The sequence below is a fragment of the Sinocyclocheilus grahami genome, unplaced genomic scaffold, assembly GCF_001515645.1.
Source record: "Sinocyclocheilus grahami isolate Dianchi unplaced genomic scaffold, SAMN03320097.WGS_v1.1 scaffold46.1, whole genome shotgun sequence".
NCBI lineage: Eukaryota > Metazoa > Chordata > Actinopteri > Cypriniformes > Cyprinidae > Sinocyclocheilus > Sinocyclocheilus grahami.
Genome location: NW_015505225.1, coordinates 2190214 through 2208295, shown reverse-complemented (window position 1 = coordinate 2208295; position 18082 = coordinate 2190214). Strand labels below are relative to the sequence as shown.

The 18082-nt window shown below is 36.7% G+C and overlaps 2 protein-coding genes across 2 annotated transcripts; one reads left to right on the top strand and one right to left on the bottom strand.

Moving 5' to 3' along the window:
- Window positions 1–1777: 1777 nt before the first annotated feature.
- On the top strand, window positions 1778–8296 carry LOC107582651 (calcium/calmodulin-dependent protein kinase kinase 1-like). The gene is made up of 16 exons (XM_016268563.1): window positions 1778–2344; window positions 3608–3964; window positions 4416–4463; window positions 4553–4606; window positions 4795–4846; window positions 4927–5060; window positions 5312–5348; window positions 5450–5471; window positions 5566–5654; window positions 5760–5959; window positions 6046–6099; window positions 6184–6257; window positions 6852–6939; window positions 7032–7160; window positions 8036–8061; window positions 8284–8296. The coding sequence occupies exons 2-16, from the start codon at window positions 3707–3709 to the stop codon at window positions 8294–8296; spliced, it is 1278 nt and encodes a 425-aa protein (XP_016124049.1). The 5' UTR covers window positions 1778–2344; window positions 3608–3706.
- Window positions 8297–10372: 2076 nt separating this feature from the next.
- LOC107582613 (14-3-3 protein gamma-B) lies at window positions 10373–15324 on the bottom strand. Its single transcript, XM_016268525.1, has 2 exons — window positions 15081–15324; window positions 10373–11682 (listed from the first exon to the last, which is right to left on the bottom strand). Exons 1-2 carry the CDS (start codon window positions 15165–15167, stop codon window positions 11026–11028), a joined length of 744 nt encoding a protein of 247 aa, XP_016124011.1. The 5' UTR covers window positions 15168–15324; the 3' UTR covers window positions 10373–11025.
- Window positions 15325–18082: the final 2758 nt, after the last annotated feature.

The following is an 18082-nucleotide window of genomic DNA, read 5'->3' as shown; positions in this document are numbered from 1 at the left end:
TTCTGCTGCAAAGTTTCTGCACAAGCATTAGATCAGTTATACAGTGACACACATTAGAAAACAGCATTATATTACAAGCCAACCAAGAACTTACCCAGCTTTCTCTGTTTGCATCGCACTGAAGACACCATTTGACCAAGAATCTGGTACTTTTCAGCTAAAAGCTTTTTAGAGTTGTTCAAATGTGGCTGATGTGCTAAGTTCTGCTCTGCAAGCCAACAGTTGGAGGCCATCAAGATCTTTTTACACCTCTGAAGATGCTGTAACTGCAGGCAAGTCCTTCAGATCAGGTAAGTCATGTACAATGACACTATAAAAGTATTTAGACACTTTGCAACGTGCAACAAATGCTACCTGACATTTTCTCAGAGCTATAACTTTTCTGAGCAATTTTTGCAATCAGCGAATCTCAATATCATTTTTAGTTTAACTAACGTTTTTGACAACCAGAATTTTTTTGTCTTAATTTTTTGTCGTTCGTGACTGTGTAGTTGAACAGTACCTTTGAATTGTGTCTGACTGTTTCTCGCATCCTTTCCTCGTCTTCCAGGAGCTCCAGAAGTTGAGCAGTGTTCAAACGTTTGAGATTGTCCAAATTTAGCATTGAATCCCCTTCAAGAGACATTGCAGCCCATTTATGAAAACACTGCCTCTCACCCAGGACTTGATGCTGTGAGGTCATGCTGCATTTGTACATCTTGTAACATGATCACAAGCTCCAGAGAGGTTGGTTACTAGGGATTTCAGAGCTTTCATTGGAGCCAACATACCAACAAAGAACTACACATTCTCTTCCAACACCCTTGATAAATGTAGTCAAAAACATGAGTCAAAATGTATGAGGGTCTTCAGCACCTTGGACAGCTCTAGAATAGTTAGAATAACCTTAGAAAAACATTAGAAAATATTAGCCGAAATTATCTGTCTGTATATTCTACTGTTTAGATATGAATTATCTATGTTTAATTCTATGAAACGTGAATAATGATCATCCACATTTACTGACTTTATTTGATTTTTTTTATTTTTATTATAGGCCTACGTGTTTCCAAATTTCCTGTTATAATAGCAAATATGCTCATAATAAACATAAACATATAACTAGTATATTTATTCTATAAAAATGTATTATTAAAAGACTGGGCAACCCTGTTACCATTTTATTTTCCCCTGTTCTACCCGCCTTTTTTTAAAAAGAGGAAGTAAGCCGTTTTCTGTAAATGTGCGAGACTTCTGGTTCATTAGCCGCTTTAGGGAATGATGAAAAGAATAACAATGCGCAGTAAACAGTAAAACTGTTTGCACTACAAACCAGTGTGTTCATAATTAAGATAATACATTAAAATAATATGGTAAGATACACCAATTTGCACTATCAAGCAGCTAAACGAGCTGTTTTGTACAGCTAAAAATAGCTGGCAGTGGATGACACTGGAAGCCAGTGCCATAAAAATTACAAATGGCCACGCTCGCTCTTATGGGAAAAATAAGGTGGATAAATAAACAAAACTCAAAATGACATCATCACCCTTTCAGGAAGTGAATGCTGCAAGAACAAGTAATTGTGTCCTCGTTTTTGCCCTTATTATTTAGTTTTGCCTAGCTTAGCAAAACAGCAGGGCAATAAATTGTCAACCCTGTTACTGTGATTTTCTAGAAAACTCTTTCTAGTAATACCATTGTAATTAACATAACATTATTATATATCATTTTAAAATGGAAAGGACATCTAACTTATACATGACCCTTCTGATTATTTTCTGAACAGGGGGGAAGTGTCAAGAATATGACAAAACTGACAATGCACCGATTATAAAAAGCTTGACATGTTCTATAAAAGTATCTTTGTTTTGGATTGAATCCAATTTTGCTGTCCTATATGAGGTTACATAACACTTGATCTTCTTTCCCTCCTGATAAACTGTCTCAAGAGTATGTTACTTTAACTCTAAACTGTTATCCTGTTATACTTTGACTTCAAGGTTCAAGAACTTAGCCACTTAGCCATCATTTCCTTTCCACCCTGCAACCGGACTAACTTGTCATACTTTGTGTGTTCACACCGTAGGTGCTTTACGGCACTTGCCCTCAGAATGACGTAGTATCACTCATTGATCACTGTTCATGTCCTTTCACTGACTGCAGTCCGTTCATGTAAACAGTCTTTTGGAACAGATATAGCCACGCTGGACTAAATGTGACCATGCTAGCTAATCCTCTTTGCTTCGGTGATCCCAAAGAGACTGGAGTCCTCTGGGCTTCAGAGGCACAGCAGTGTTTTCTGCCTGATGAGTGGAAGACCGTGCAACACTATGGCTGGCAATTCAATCTCTTGCTGCTCTATGTAAGTAATAACAGCTCCTATGTATACTATAGGAAAAACTAGAAATCTTTTTTGATTGAGGTCACACTTATGCAACGTTTTTTAACACGTCAAATGCCTTGTATGTTTTGAATAAGATATCAATATTTCACATCCTATTTGATATAACTCTGGTTAGACTGATTTTTTTTCCAGAATATTTTTTATAGTGAAAATCACACCAGTATTATTTAGTATAACGGAGATACTATTAGTTTTTATTATTATTTTGAATTAGATTTTCTTCTTTTTCTCCTTTTTTTATTGTAATTTTTGTTAAAATATTAGTAATTTTGTTATGCATTTATCATTCGTATTTTTTATATGTTTATATAGTTAAGATTAGAGTATATAGTGTATAGTTATTACATTTATAGTTAACTTTCAGTTTTAGTTGTAATACTTCAACTTAAAAAGTTTTTCATATTTTATTTTATTTCAGTTCATGTTTATTTGATTTTATTGTTATTATAATTAATGTTTTAGCAATTTGGTCATTTTTATAGGTTTGTACAAATGTCTATATAGTTTATTATGTTTTTAGTTTTAGTTATTTTAATACGGCTTCATATTTTAATTAACTGACAAATGTTTCCTCAGCAACTTGCTAAAATAAGTTTTTAGATTTTATTTCAGTTAATGTAGATTATAGCTTTTATTTGATCTTTTTTACCTATAATTTTGTATTTTTGCTGTGATTTATTATTTTTATTAGTTTGTTGTGTTTAATGTCTATATAGTTTTTATTAAGATTTAATTTTAGCTATTTTAATACTTCAAATTAAACTAAACAAAAAAGACATGTGTAGCTAAAATTAGGGTTTTGTTTTTTTTCCAGTTAATGTTTATTTTATTTCAATTAATGAAAATGTGTGGTTTTTAATGGTTTTAGTTAATAATAATAACCTTGAATCCAACAAGGTTATATAAACCTTGTCGGATTGAACCATTTTTGATTTTATTTTTGTGCTTCCCTGTTAATCAAGCCATTATGAAGCCATTGTTTTACAATATATTTTCTCTGTTGATGCATGTTAGTACAGATGCTTTTATGAGTTGTTCTCTTTATCTGTGGTCCATTTTGTGTGCTTTCATAATAGCAGTAATAAAACCATATTAAACCTGAAACGTGAAAAGTTCTAGAGTCTAAAGAGAACAATGCATCACTTAAATGTGTTTGAACTTATGGCAGTGAGTGTGCATCTTACTGCTGTCAAACTCAACTATGCAATTCTGCTTTTACAGTTTGATGTTCCTATGGAGCCTCTGAAGAACACCGGGCTCTGCAATGTTCACTGAGATGAGTACTTTGTTCTAAGCTGCTCAGACTGCAGCAGGACAGTCATGAGTGCTGACACAGCCAACAGGGTGGATCTAGACCCCGATTACCATTCTGAACTGGCGGACATGGTAGCAGCTATGAACATGGCTGCCAGCAGACTGACCCCTCCTAATGGATACAGGACCACCCCACATCGCCTCAATCTCTCCGATCGCAAGCTGTCACTGCAGGAGCGATCCAGTTACCAGAGTGGCGTCACCCCACGGATAGCCAGAAGACCCACTATTGAATCGAAGCGGGTGTCTATCTCTGATGGGGATGTGAGTTGGGCAGGAGATTTTATACTTTTGCAGCAGTGTTACCTCGGATTGTTGAGCATCAGTGGAGTATGTTCACAAAAATGAACGTGGAATTCTTTAGAGCTGTCACAACATCAGACAGTAGAATGCATGGTTATCAAGAATGCATTTAGGTGTGGGATTTACCATTTTCACACAATTGCTTGTACATTTCACAAATAATTATAAAGAAATGTCAAGAAAGACATTAAATTAAAATATAAAATTTTGAAGTAAAGACTGAAATATTTTCTTGCAAAATAATTTTTTTAAATGTTTTATTTAGAATAAAGGTTTTTTTTTTTTAAATGCTGTTTCTTTTATGTTTTTGACCACTGAGTCATACTCAAAATATGAGTGTAATAAAATGTCAATATGTATTTTTTTTATATTTCTTATACGAACAATAATACATTCCCATTTCTACCAACAGGACTGTGTCCAGCTAAACCAGTACAAGTTGAAGAGTGAGATAGGAAAGGTTGGTAATTCTACTTAAAAATCTTAATTTGTTTTACATATTTATGATTGATTGGCTATATCTGGTAATCTTCTGTTTTTTTTACCCAGGGTTCATATGGGGTGGTCAAATTAGCATATAATGAAGATGATGACCAGTATTATGTAAGCATATATGTGTTATGTAAATTTATATGTGATTTTATTATATTTATTATGTAAATATATATGTGATATGTAAAATTCTATTTTCTTCTGTAAGGATTTAGCCATAAAATTATCATTTTTAACATTTAGCTATTATTAAAAATATTTTATCTATTTTATTATAATTATTATTATTATTATTGCAGGCTATGAAGTTGGTATCCAAAAAGAAGTTAATGAAGCAGTGTGGATTCCCACGTAAGCAATAAAAATGGACATTTTAGGCTTGTGACTTTGGTCTGCAGAATATTAATATTAATGTTGTGATGGTTGTGTAGGGCGACATCCTTCCAGAGAATCCAATGGATCACAAGAGAATCTTTTAAAGCACTCTGGCCTGTTGGACCGAGTTTATCAGGAAATCGCTATTTTGAAGAAACTTGACCATCTTAATGTTGTTAATTTAGTTGAGGTGAGTCAAACACTGTGTCTTGGATTGTATGCAATTTATTACCATACAAGTCAAATATGTTATACTATAAATTATAACTTGGTGTTATTTTAGTATTATTCATATAGTTTTTATTATTATTCTGAATTATTTATTTTCGTTTTTAAATCTATTTTATTTTATGATATTATTTTATCAAGCAGTTTTTAATTTAAATAACAACTCTGCCGTAACTAACTAAAATGCATCTTTCCTGTGATATTTAACTGAAGGTTCTTGATGATCCGGCTGAGGATAACTTGCACATGGGTAAGAAATTCTGTTAGTCAGCAATCTGCAATATAAAACACTTTGCGTTTTACTCTTTGATCTATTTTTTTTTCTATTTATTCTGTGTGTCCCTTTCATAGTTTTTGAGTTGGTACCTAAAGGGTGAGTATTTGTAACTATAGGTCATTACCATACATATACAAACTGGATGTTTCTTTAGTTTGTTTTTATCTCTCTAATTTTCACCCGGTACTAGTCCAGTGATGGAGATCCCTACAGACAGTCCTCTATCAGAAGAAATGGCCCATTTCTACTTCAGAGATGTCATCCTAGGAATTGAATACTGTACGTTCTCCTAGTCTAGGGTATTTTAAGTTGTCTTGTATTTGTCAATGTCATTTATAAACTTTAGGATTTGGCGCTAGTTTTTGTTTCATGTTTTATTTTTAGTGCACTATCAGAAAATCATACACAGAGACATCAAACCCTCCAATCTGCTGCTGGGGGATGATGGACACATCAAGATCGCAGATTTTGGTGTCAGTAATGAGTTTGAGGGGAATGATGCTCTCCTATCAAACAGTGCAGGAACACCAGCTTTCATGGCGCCTGAAACTCTGACTGACCAGGACCTGAGATTCAGCGGAAAGGTGAGGAGACTTATAGAATATTCCGGTTTACATACAGTGAAGACACTGATTTCTTATTAGTTACAAACGACTCTCGTTGGATTCAGGCTCTGGACATATGGGCAATGGGAGTGACGCTGTTTTGTTTCGTCTTTGGAAGGGTAAGACATTGACTTTTTAAAATATGAATGTGGTTAAGAGCATCTGTGGATATAATACAGATCTGTTCGTATTTCTTTGTGCAGTGTACTTTTCATGATGAATACATCTTAGGCCTGCATGAAAAGATCAGGACTGCGCCAGTGGAGTTCCCAGACATGTGAGTCACAAGCGCTGTACTAAACCATGATGGGAAAACAGAAATAAGCGGTATAATATTAATCTATATATTAATTAATAATATTAATAAAATTGTATAATATTTCGAGGAACTGATAGATATATTTAGAGGAACTGATAGATAGATAGATAGATAGATAGATAGATAGATAGATAGATAGATAGATAGATAGACAAAACGACAGATGTATGGATGGATGGATGGATGGATGGACAGACAGACGATAGATAGATAGACAAAACGACAGATAGATAGATAGATAGATAGATAGATAGATAGATAGATAGATAGATAGATAGATAGATAGATAGACAAAACGACAGACAGACAGACAGACAGACAGAAGATAGATGGATGGATGGATGGATTGATGGATGGATGGATGGATAGATAGATAGATAGATAGACAGAAAGACGATAGATAGATAGATAGATAGATAGACAGGCAGACAGACAGACAGACAGACGATAGATACTGTAGATAGATAGATAGATAGATAGATAGACAGACAGACAGACAGACAGAGAGAGAGAGAGAGAAATGGTGTAATTGTTTTTGTGTTGTTTGCACAGGCCTGTGATCAGTGATGGGCTGAAGGATATCATTATCAGAATGCTGGACAAAGTTCCTGAAACTAGAATCATGTTACCAGAAATCAAGGTGAAATCATATTGAAAGATTGCTGAGAAGTATTTTTAAGTGTAGATGGTAGCGTTGCTCTTGAGTGTGTGTAATATTGAGTCTGTGGGCAGTTGCACCCGTGGGTCACTCTTGATGGCACGGATCTTCTGCCTCTGGAGGAGGAGCACTGCACCGTGGTTGAGGTCACTGAGGAGGAGGTGCAGAACTCTGTCAAACTAGTTCCCAGCCTTTCTGCTGTGGTGAGTACATATGAAGGAAAAAAAACCAGTGCATTGTGATTTTTGATTTTTTTCAAAAATAAAAAAAGTTAGGAATAGTTCTCCCTTAGTTTCTCTATGCCACACACACACACACACACACAATTAGGCACAAAAATGCTACTTAATTTAAAAATGCTAATTAAAGGGTTAGTTCACCCAAAAATGAAAATTAGCCCATAAATTACTCACCCTCAAGGCATCCTAGGTGTATATGACTTTTCTTCTTTCAGATGAATCCAGTCGGAGTTATATAAAAAAATGTCTTTGATCTTTCAAGCTGTTTAATGCCACTCAGCGGGTGTTGCAGTGCATCAGTCCAAAATAATTCAAATAAAAAGCACCCATCCATAATAAAAAAGTGTCTCACACGGCTCCGGGGGCTGAACAACGTCCTCCTGTAGCGAATCGATGCGTTTTTGTAAGAAAAATAACCATATTTAAAATGTAACAATCAATTTAATCTAGCTTGCGCTCACTGTTGTAAACCGAAGCAGTTCCAGGCAGATGACGTATGAGGTTGGCTTTACGCATGCGCAGCTCAAAAGTGACGCACGCAGAAACGCAGCGGAGAGAACAACACAAAGGTTGCAGATTAGAAGTACAAATCAAGGATTTGTAAAGAAGAATGTCGGAGGATTTCGATATAAGCCAAGAGGAGACTGGTTTTCCTTTGCTAAAGTAAGGAAACTTTGCTTCCTTTGATCCTGTTAACAAACGTTGGTTTTCACGAGACTCACCGATGCATGCGCAACGCTGACTCATACGTCATCCTCCCGGAGCTACTTCCGTGTACTGTTGACGCAAGCTACATTAAAGTGATTATTACATTTGGAATATGGATATTTTTTTTACAGAAACGCATCGATTCGCTACAGGAGGCCTTTGTTCACCCACCGGAGCCGTGTGAGACACTTTTTTTTATGGATGGGTGCTTTTTATTTCACTTCTTTTGGACTGATGCATGCAACACCCGCTGACTGCCATGAAACAGCTTGAAAGATCAAAGACAGTTTTTTTTCAAGGGGTCTAAACAAACATTGATGTGTAGCACATGTATTGGCTATGCAGGACATTCCAGGATGTTTATCCTTTTTCTTAACAGTACAACAGTTTAGTCCTCAAATACAAGGACACGGTTCTTATCATTATTATCTGTAACATTGTCAGTCCATAACACTGAAGAGAAAACAAAATTAAATGAACTGAAATGAATACATCACTTTGTCTTACTACAAATGACTGGCATGATGAGCTGTAGGTTGGTATATGCGGTGCTGGGAAGCTGTCGGCAGCTGTAAGGAGGTTTGGGATTGGGGTGGATAATGAAGGAAAATGGGCCACTGGATTTTACAATGTGGCTTTTTATATTACACCCTCCATTTAAAAAAAAAAAAAAAGTCTCAATTTATCCAGAATCGTGCAGCTTTATTTTGATTATTTATTATCTATTATTTAATTGAGTCCAGTTTTTATGTAGCCAGCTGATTTTTTGTTCATGGTATTCAGCAGCAATTAAATGTTTTCCAAAAAGAGACGCAGAATAGCCTAAATATGTCTGACATCTAAATGCAGCCATAGCAACATGCATTGGATTGGTGGATATGACAGCTCACTGTGCCTGCGATTGGCTATTATTGTGGACCATTTTGAGCAGAGAAATTCATCTCTTGCTCTACTGGGTGTGGGTTGCTGTAGGAGGCTGCAGCAGAATGCTGAAAGAGCTAGCAATTCAGTGTGTAAGTTTGTTTTACCTCCATAATATGAAAAAGAAATAGAGACAAACGCAAAAGGTACTAGAGTGAAGTGTGATTTCAGATGGTGCTCGTACAGTTTAGGTGGCAGTCACACATCACGTTCATTTCAGACAGCAGAAGAGATCCGAGTTTAGCATCAGTGAGAGAATTATTCAAATAATTAGTCATGCTGATAATGAATTCAATTGGAAATGTCTACAGGCATGCAGGTTTGTCATGTGACTTTCAAATGAAAAAAAAAAGTCAGCCATTTCTTTGCAGTTTCTACCCTCATCAAACATCAAATGAGTTTTAATGCAGGCATGCCGTAACTAAAGCCAATAATACGGTCCTTATCGAGGAACATTCGTATGTCAAGCATATTATTATATTGGGGAGAGGTGAGCTCTGCAATGCAGTGCTAAGCACTAATCATGGAGAGTAGGTGCAATGCAGAGAAGAACCATTTGGTCTTCTTAAATTCAGTTGTGAGTTCACCAGTGTTTGAACCTGTTGGCATCTTGAGCTTTGAAACATATAATGATGCTTAACTGTAGATTGGTTGACAAGAACAACAGGACTTGGATTTGAGAACACATAGCAAACACATTTTTTTGCTTTCTCTCTTTTTTTCAATAATCAATAATAATCAATAATTATAGTCAATAATGGAAAACAATACACACGACCAGCATTGATTGACATGATGCATCTATGACTACTTGAATTCTTTTTTCTGTCTTTTTATTGTTATAATTATTTTGGCTCTTGTGCAACTGCTACATAGTTATTCACATTCAAGATATTGTCACTAAGGATACAGCTAAAAGTAACAAAAAAAAAAACAAGAAAGGAAAAAGGCAAAGAAATGACAATTTATGGTCCGGAGTTCTGAATCGGTCATGGAAACACTGATTCGGTAACGTCACTGTTGTTTAAACCACACGTTCAATGTGCATAATATGACAAGAAGAGCACTCATATATTGTTCAGAGAGCAAAACATTGCTTAACAATGTCATGGTTACAATTTACCAAGAAACACACCGGTACATTTAAGTGATCAGTAGTGTTTTTCGAAAGTCAGCCTAGCTAAAGAAAAAACATTCCATGTCACAACGGCAACGCCCATAACAGATCGATTTATTGTTAACAATCACAATTTTGGAATAGCAAATCAAAACGAAAACTGATAAATTATAAATAAACAATATGAAGCCAGTTTACTTTTCAATTATAGGAATACATAACATCCAAGTTATAAGTTAATAAAGTCAAGCTATTGTATAAATACATCACCAGCATGCACAATATTGAATCGTTGATAGTATCGTTGTAATTATCTTACACTGACAAAACAGTATACTTGGCAAGTGCAAAAATAAGTTAAACACAGAAGTAAACCACAAACTTTGAAGCTGCAATATTTTCCTGTTTTCTTTTCTTTCTTTCTTTTTTAAAACCAGATCAGTCTCTGCCTTTTCCCCAGCCTGTCCTTCAAAAAAGTCAATGGTTCCAGTAGTATCCGACTGTGATGAATATATGACAATGACTAAACTTTACCTGTTTTGGTGCATTCAAAAGAACACAATTTTATTCAACGCACTTCCATCTAATAGCTATTTAAATCGAATTCCCAGTTCAGTTAATTGAGCGCATACAGGATGATTCAAACAGATCAACTCGTGACTAATACTGGAACCATTTAATACTATTTTTACTCTTCGAACGCCACCGTACCCTCTTTTTGAAATGCTTTTCTACTACCCAAAACATAAATAAGCAGCATCCCTTTGAAATACATCAGTCCATATGCCAGTGTGAGGCTGCCATTCCCAACCAACAACGACCGTTTCCGGCTGATTGACTGACATTTCAGTGGTTTTGGCAAATGTCAAAGAGAACCAAGAAGAGGGAGGCCCATTCAACTATATATATTTCTGTATATATTCAAACTAGGACTTCAGCCCCCCCTTTACCACCCTTGATATTTTTTTTTCTTTTAACTCGTGGAAAAATAAAGAACTGCTGCTGCAGAGGAAACCATGGCAAAAGCTGCTGCCAAAGTCCACCAGCCATTTTTATGTTTCTAAATTGAGAACTTGTCAACTTTTAATTGTTGCCCTCCCCACCCTCATCATCTTGCTGGTCACTCGTCCACAGTGTTAAGTTGTCTCGGAGGAGCTGCATGATGAGGGTTGAGTCTTTGTAGGAGTCCTCATTGAGGGTGTCGAGTTCGGCGATGGCGTCGTCGAAGGCCGTCTTGGCGAGATGACAGGCCTGCTCCGGAGCGTTCTGGATCTCGTAGTAGAAGACCGAGTAGTTGAGGGCCAATCCCAGCCGGATGGGGTGAGTGGGCTGCATATGCTCTTTGCTGATCTCGTGAGCCTCGTTGTAGGCCTTCTCAGAGGATTCCACCACGGTGGAGCGCTTCTCGCCCGTGGCCACCTCGGCCAAGTAACGGTAATAGTCTCCCTTCATCTTCAGGTAGAAGACCTTGCTCTCGTGCTGGGTGTCGCTGCAGTTCTTGATCAGGAAGTTATCCAACAGGTTGAGCACGTCTTGGCACACGGCCTCCAGCTCCTTCTCAATCTTCTCACGGTAGGCCCTTACCATCTCGATCTTCTTCTCGTTGCCATCCGCGGATGTCTTCTGCTCGATGCTGGAGATGACCCTCCAGGATGAGCGCCGAGCTCCTACGACATTCTTGTAAGCGACGGACAAGAGGTTCCTCTCTTCGTTGGACAAGGCCTCGTTCAACTCGGTTACCTACAAAGGAAGGAAATAGAACGCTTTTTGAGGAAAGAGGCGTACATCATCCAGCAAGGTAATAACAAGCTTTTCTTGTTACGCAACTAATTTAGCGAAAAAAATGAACGTGCAACAGTTAATTTTTCAGTTGCATAATGATAATATCCACAGAGAGCTTCATCGGCTGGCAGAATGCATTGTGCAGCCATGAGCTTGAGCTATATGCCAAGTGCAGTTTCCATGGCAATTGTCTCATTTTGTACAGTAGTCCAACTCTATCTAGTGAGATGACAGAGTGCTTGCACTACACAATACACTAGAGGTGAAATCACTTCAGCCGAGAGTGGGGGCAGGGGCGGGAGGCGAAATGTTCCCACATACCCTCCAGGGCAGCTGCAGTGTAAGTTAACACGATCGCTGTGCGGCAGTTCATGTGTTACAGTGGCCTTCTCGCTGACCTTTTCTCTTGCCAAACTGGGACAGCTATACTACATATGTAAAACAGGTTTGATTCCATATTTTCACGAGGATAAGTCATAAATCTCTCATGTCAACTACAGATCTTATTCTAGTCAACAGAGCCTCTTTGTGGTGCAATTACATAATATCATGGGTTAAATTGTTTTCTGTACTCTCTTGAAAATAAAGATTTTAAAACTGTGTTTTCGCAGTGATGCCACATTTTGGGTTCCTCAAAGAACTTTTTAGAGTCTTTGTGTGAAGAACATTTTAATAATCTGAAGAACCTTTTCCACTATAGATAACCTTTTTTGGAATGGAAAGGTTCCATGGATGTTAAAGGTTCTTCATGGAACCATCAAAGCCAATAAGGACCTTTATTTTTGTAAGTGTACCACTTTTCAAATGTCATGTGCTTCAGATCAATGTTCAATTTATTTATAAAGCACTTTAAAACAACCTTAGTATACCAAAGTGCTGTACACAGTTACATTGATCCAATCACACAATAGAATAAACACGTCATTAGAAAACCACAATCACAAAACTTTGAAAGCATGGGAAAAAAGATACGTTTTTAAAACACTTTTAAACTCAGACACTGAAGAAGCTATTCTGATGAATAATGGCAAATTGTTCCATAGCTTGGGGCCAGCAACACCAAAGGCTCTGTCACCCCTGCATTTCAATCTAGCTCTGGGAACCAAAAGCCGATGCTTCAGATCAAGGTGTCTGATTTTAGCTACCAGCCACAAAAGCTAAAATTATTCCCTCAAAGTCCTCCGAATACAAAGAGAACTGAATTCAAAGGCAGCTTAGACAGTTCAATAAAGATCAGAGTAGGAAACAGGAACACTGCTCGCACAGGAAGAGGGGACTCATTACGAAACAGAGGCAGGAGGATATGAAAGGGTTCTATTTAAACAAACTTATTGCTATTTACGCAATATTAATTTGGCATGCCTTTCACAGACAGATAGTAACAGATATTTGTGGTGGGTGATGGGTAACCTTGTTACCTAGGTAGCCATGTTGCAATCGCATGCAAATATTTACATGGAAGGAAGCCTTTCACAAATTTAACGTAAGAACTAGATGATCTCACTCCAATGTAAAGTTTGAAGCTTGGCCTATTGCTGCTTGTCTCTTTGGCCGGACGCATCAAGATAATGGAGGCCTGTGGGCGCTTTCCCATCAGGTCTGTGGTTAAATGGGCTTTTATCTATAGGACTGAAGTAACTTTAGAGTCAAACTGCTTTTAAATCTCCCCCACTGATCCATGAAGCTAAAATTGCCTGTCCTGCATACACAACAATCTTTGCAAGGATGGGAACATTCCCTTTTAACAGCCATTTGAGATTTAGACCAAGCTAATATGGCGCTACGGTAATACAACCATTTTAGCTAAATTAATCGGGTGGATCTTGTCTGTCACTACTCTATGTTTCAATCAATACACTTAATCTAATATTGCACATTTTGGTATTAAATCAAGACTTTATTGTAAAGCACTGCTAATGAGTGCCAACACATCTGGGGTTGTAAATTAACAGATTTTGCACCCAGTTGCTTTATGACTGTTTCAGTATGAAGATCATTTATTGCAGGCCTAAGAATAAAGAGTATTGAGGCAGACACATCTACATGTCATTTTTAATTAAGTCAGAAACGTATTACCAAGGGTAAGAACCATTCAATCACTCCAGAAATAAGAGATGCTAGACGACATCCCTCCAGAAAAAAGCATGATGTCAACCCTAGACAAAGCAGAAACGCAGGGGTCCTCCTCAATCTCCATAAGTCTGTGTAAGACTAGTCTCCTAAATGCCCTCACTCGGATGGGAATGTAGTCAGGATGCTGACGGTGAAGAAGCATTAGAGATGCAGATGTTCCCCTTCTCCCCCCCCTCGAGAAGCCCTAAGGCCTTGACCGAATTCATTATGGTGCCCTGTATGCTCATCCTCTCAAATACTGTTAAAATATTCACAGAAATAATATTCACTATGAATTAACACTGTACAAGAGATACACTGCCTTTAATAATATATAAATCGTTGGGTTTGAAACAAGAAGGAATATCCAATCTGAACCATACTGCAATATGACAAGCATGGAAGATTCTAGAAGGAATGCTGCTGCCTCTAACGTTGGTTTAGAGGAAATATCTAAATAACTCCCATATGTGGAAAATGAATATGGGAAGGCATAACTAAATTGTGAGGATGCGTGAGTAAAACAAAAATAAAGGCAGTTGGAATTTATATATGCTGATGATGGAAGAAGTATATCTAATGCTTTTATGACATTTATATTACACTATGCTTGGGTGATGAACAGCAATGACAGTACGCCTGTTTCTAGTCTAAAATCAAATACTATACACTGTGTTATGAGCATGAATATGCAGTATGTTACACAAAGCAACGATTTAAAAAAAGAATAATGTGCAAAATATGGATTTTCTTTTTTTCATTATTTTTTCATTTCATTAATGCTGAAAGCTATGTTGAAACATCTTTATTTGTCATGTGTTGTCTCATTCATTTGATTGTGGGCTCGGGTAAGACAGGAGGCACCGCCCAAGATCCAGACAGTCTACACCCGATCCACTGCACTCTCATTAATAAAGCACTGATTTATCATAGATCATCACCCCAAAAATTATTATATGACACTATATTAAAGGCTCCCGTTACATGCCATATTTTATTGTAACTCAACCTATATTATCATTCACAATTAGCCTACCAGCGTATAGTATGCATAATACGAAAATTATATATTTTAAATTATTTATGTATTTTGTTAACGATAGATAGATAGATAGATAGATAGATAGATAGATAGATAGATAGATAGATAGATAGATAGATAGATAGATAGATTTAGCGATCGTTGGTCAAACTAAACCATCAAACAAATAAAACCCCAAGGGTAAATTGAAAGTATGACTTACCGATTTCATAGCTGCTGCCATATCATCATATCTCTCTGCCTGCTCAGCCAGCCTGGCTTTTTGAACCAGCTGCTCGCGGTCAACCATGTTGTATGGTTATGATTTGGACGATATTATTTGTTTTTTGGGGAAAAACAGTAATATTGTATGAGCTATGCGGTGCAATTCAATGAACGAGAGCCTCTCTGCAGCTGTTCCTTGCTGTCTGCGCTCGTGCCGACGGGCCACCTTCGCCCCTCCTCACGCGCTGGAGGGCTACGTCAGGGTTCTAAACGTGGGTGCTATGGCAAGCTGGCACGACATTTATCCCTTAAAACTAACTAGGCCTGTCTATTGGTATGTAACTAGTACTTTTTAAGGTAAAACTTTATTATTTATGTCACGTATCCGGTCCATGAACTTCCGTCTGCTAGCCATCAGAGGTCCCCCTTCCCATTTCATTGACTCTTGCACTACACACTGTTGCATATCACCCCGGACTACATATCCCATCATCCACTGCACTAACGACCCACACACTGTTGATTGCACAGCACTGATTGCACACAGCTGTTATCACTCACACATCCCCTATTTAACTCTCACTCTGATCCCATTGCACTGCCGAGTATTGTTTAGCGCCTATCCGTTGATAGCTACACTACAGAGCCATCGTTAGCCTAGCCTAGCCTAGCCTAGCCTGTTTTCTCGGTTTCTGGTCTTCGCCTGTTTTCCTGGATTTACCCCTTTAGTCTTGCCCCTTTTTGATTCTGTCTGCTGATCGTCGACCTGCGTTAGCCCTAGGACTATTCTTGTGTTTTGCCCACCATATACCTGTTTGTCATTGTTTGACCCCGCCTGTTATGACCACGTCTCTGTCTTCTGCTTAATAAAGCTTTGCGAATGGATCCGCACGTCTCACGTCTTGTCAGACACGTAACAATTTACATGATTATTTTATTATTTTAAATTTTATTATAATTTAAATATTTTATTTTATTATTATTTTAACAGTAAACTAAGCATAATTACGTGCAATATCACCCATGGGTCGCGGAAGCAGGGGGCCACCCGGGCCTGGGCCCAGGTTACTTTTGAGGTCTGCTACAAATATTACATGGGATACAAAAATACATAGGCTATAGGCTCATATGTATGCACGTTTAATGCACAAACAGTCTACACAGCAGGCTACATTTCTGTGTTGCAAACTTTAAATAATAACGAAAGTATTGGGATAAATGTTTCTAGTCCGGATATAGACTCTGATGTTGTGGCAGCCTCGATCAAAATGGGTTATTGGCCTTCGGAACTAATTATACGTTTCAAATAAAGATTGTATATGTTACATTATGCCAGTAGGTGGCGAACAGTGACTTTTAAATGTATTTGATGTCTGAATCATTCATTCAAGAGATTCAAAAACTCTGGATGAAACTTCAAATATTAATTTCAAATGATTTTTTAAATAAGGAATTAATTTAAATTAATCAATATTTTTAAATAATGAGTTAATTTAAATTAATATATATTTTTAAATAGACTCACATTTATAAATAGTACATCAATAAATAAAACATATTGTCAGAAACTCAATTAAATTACATATTTTGTTTAGTTGTCTACTGTTTTGTTTTTATAATTGTGGGAGAGTCATAGCTTAAAAATGCATAGGCTAATATATCTGGCATCTAACTAATACCACTAGTACTGTTTCTGATATTATAATGTAGTTCTGCAACCCCCCAGCCCCCCACCCACGGGGCCCCCGCTACTTTTGGTTCGTTCTGCGATCCTTGACCGAAACCCAACCCTATGGTAAGTACATATTTCCTTTAGTAAGTACAGTACGTGTTGTTAAGTATTATTACTCAGTATTTAAATGTACAATTACACTGTAACAAGGACACCGTAAAATGAAATGTAACCATTTTTAATTAGTCCAATATTGATATGTATTCCAATAGTGACTAATATTTATTCAGTTTACTGTTTATTAACTACATTCTAGTACTATTACAATGGTGACAAGTAACAATGTTTATATAATTAGTAGTATTGGGTCTGAGTCCACCTTGTTGTGTCGAGTCTTTAAGTTGGAGTGGGAGACGTTTATTAATGTCTTGTCATCTTTTATGTCTTTACTTTTCTCTAAATGCTTATAGTAACAATTGAGATATATACTTGTATGAGTGTCACATAAATATAAATTTGTCTAATCCTAGTACTATTAAATAACTTACAGTAAAGTAGATACTACTAACTAGTAACGTAAAGTAGGAAATGTTTAAATAATAAATGTAAAATTGGCTTGCCATATGGGTGCCTCACTCATGATGTAATAGTCCTTATATGGGAGTCAAGAGGCCACATATCAGCAGTGATGTTGATGGCACATCAGAGGTCTTCTAAGAACAAATGCAATATGGGAGAATGAGTCACCCCATTACCATATCTAGCACCCCTCCTGTATAGAGTGGAGGATTTTGGGGATGACACAATTATTGTAACATTTAGGATAATGTGTCTCATGTTTTGTCTATGCTTAGAAAGGTTATAGATATCAGACTGATGGAGCAGACAAGTGACTAGGATCTTCATATGAGTCATTTTACAAAACTAGCTATTTGTATCCCTTATATGAGTTTTTTCTTTTTCATTGCTCTCTATAACTATTTAATAAGCGTCATAGATCAAATTGGCAAACATTTGGAACTACCATATACACTTCCTTTTGGAAACAGTACTAAAAATGTTTGGAGTAATTAAGATATTTTTTTAATGTTTTTAAAAGTGTCTTATGCTCACCAAGTCTGAAAGTCTCTCAAAATACTGTAAAAACAGTAATATTTTGAAATATTATTACAACTTCAAAGAGCTATTTTTAATATGTTAAAATGTAATGTATTCATGTAATTCAAAGCTGCAGTCATCTTTTAGAAATTATTTTAGAATGTTGATTTGGTGCTCAATTGAAAACCGTTTTTGTTATATATATATATATATATATATATATATATATA

Excerpts from the sequence above, each read along its gene's own strand:
- LOC107582651 (XM_016268563.1), top strand. The coding sequence starts at position 3,707 with ATGAGTGCTGACACAGCCAACAGGGTGGATCTAGACCCCGATTACCAT. Across the intron at positions 3,965-4,415 it reads TGTCTATCTCTGATGGGGAT|GACTGTGTCCAGCTAAACCA; the intron begins GTGAGTTGGGCA and ends TTCTACCAACAG. Across the intron at positions 4,607-4,794 it reads AAGATGATGACCAGTATTAT|GCTATGAAGTTGGTATCCAA; the intron begins GTAAGCATATAT and ends TTATTATTGCAG.
- LOC107582613 (XM_016268525.1), bottom strand. The coding sequence starts at position 15,167 with ATGGTTGACCGCGAGCAGCTGGTTCAAAAAGCCAGGCTGGCTGAGCAG. Across the intron at positions 11,683-15,080 it reads TGGCAGCAGCTATGAAATCG|GTAACCGAGTTGAACGAGGC; the intron begins GTAAGTCATACT and ends CTTCCTTTGTAG.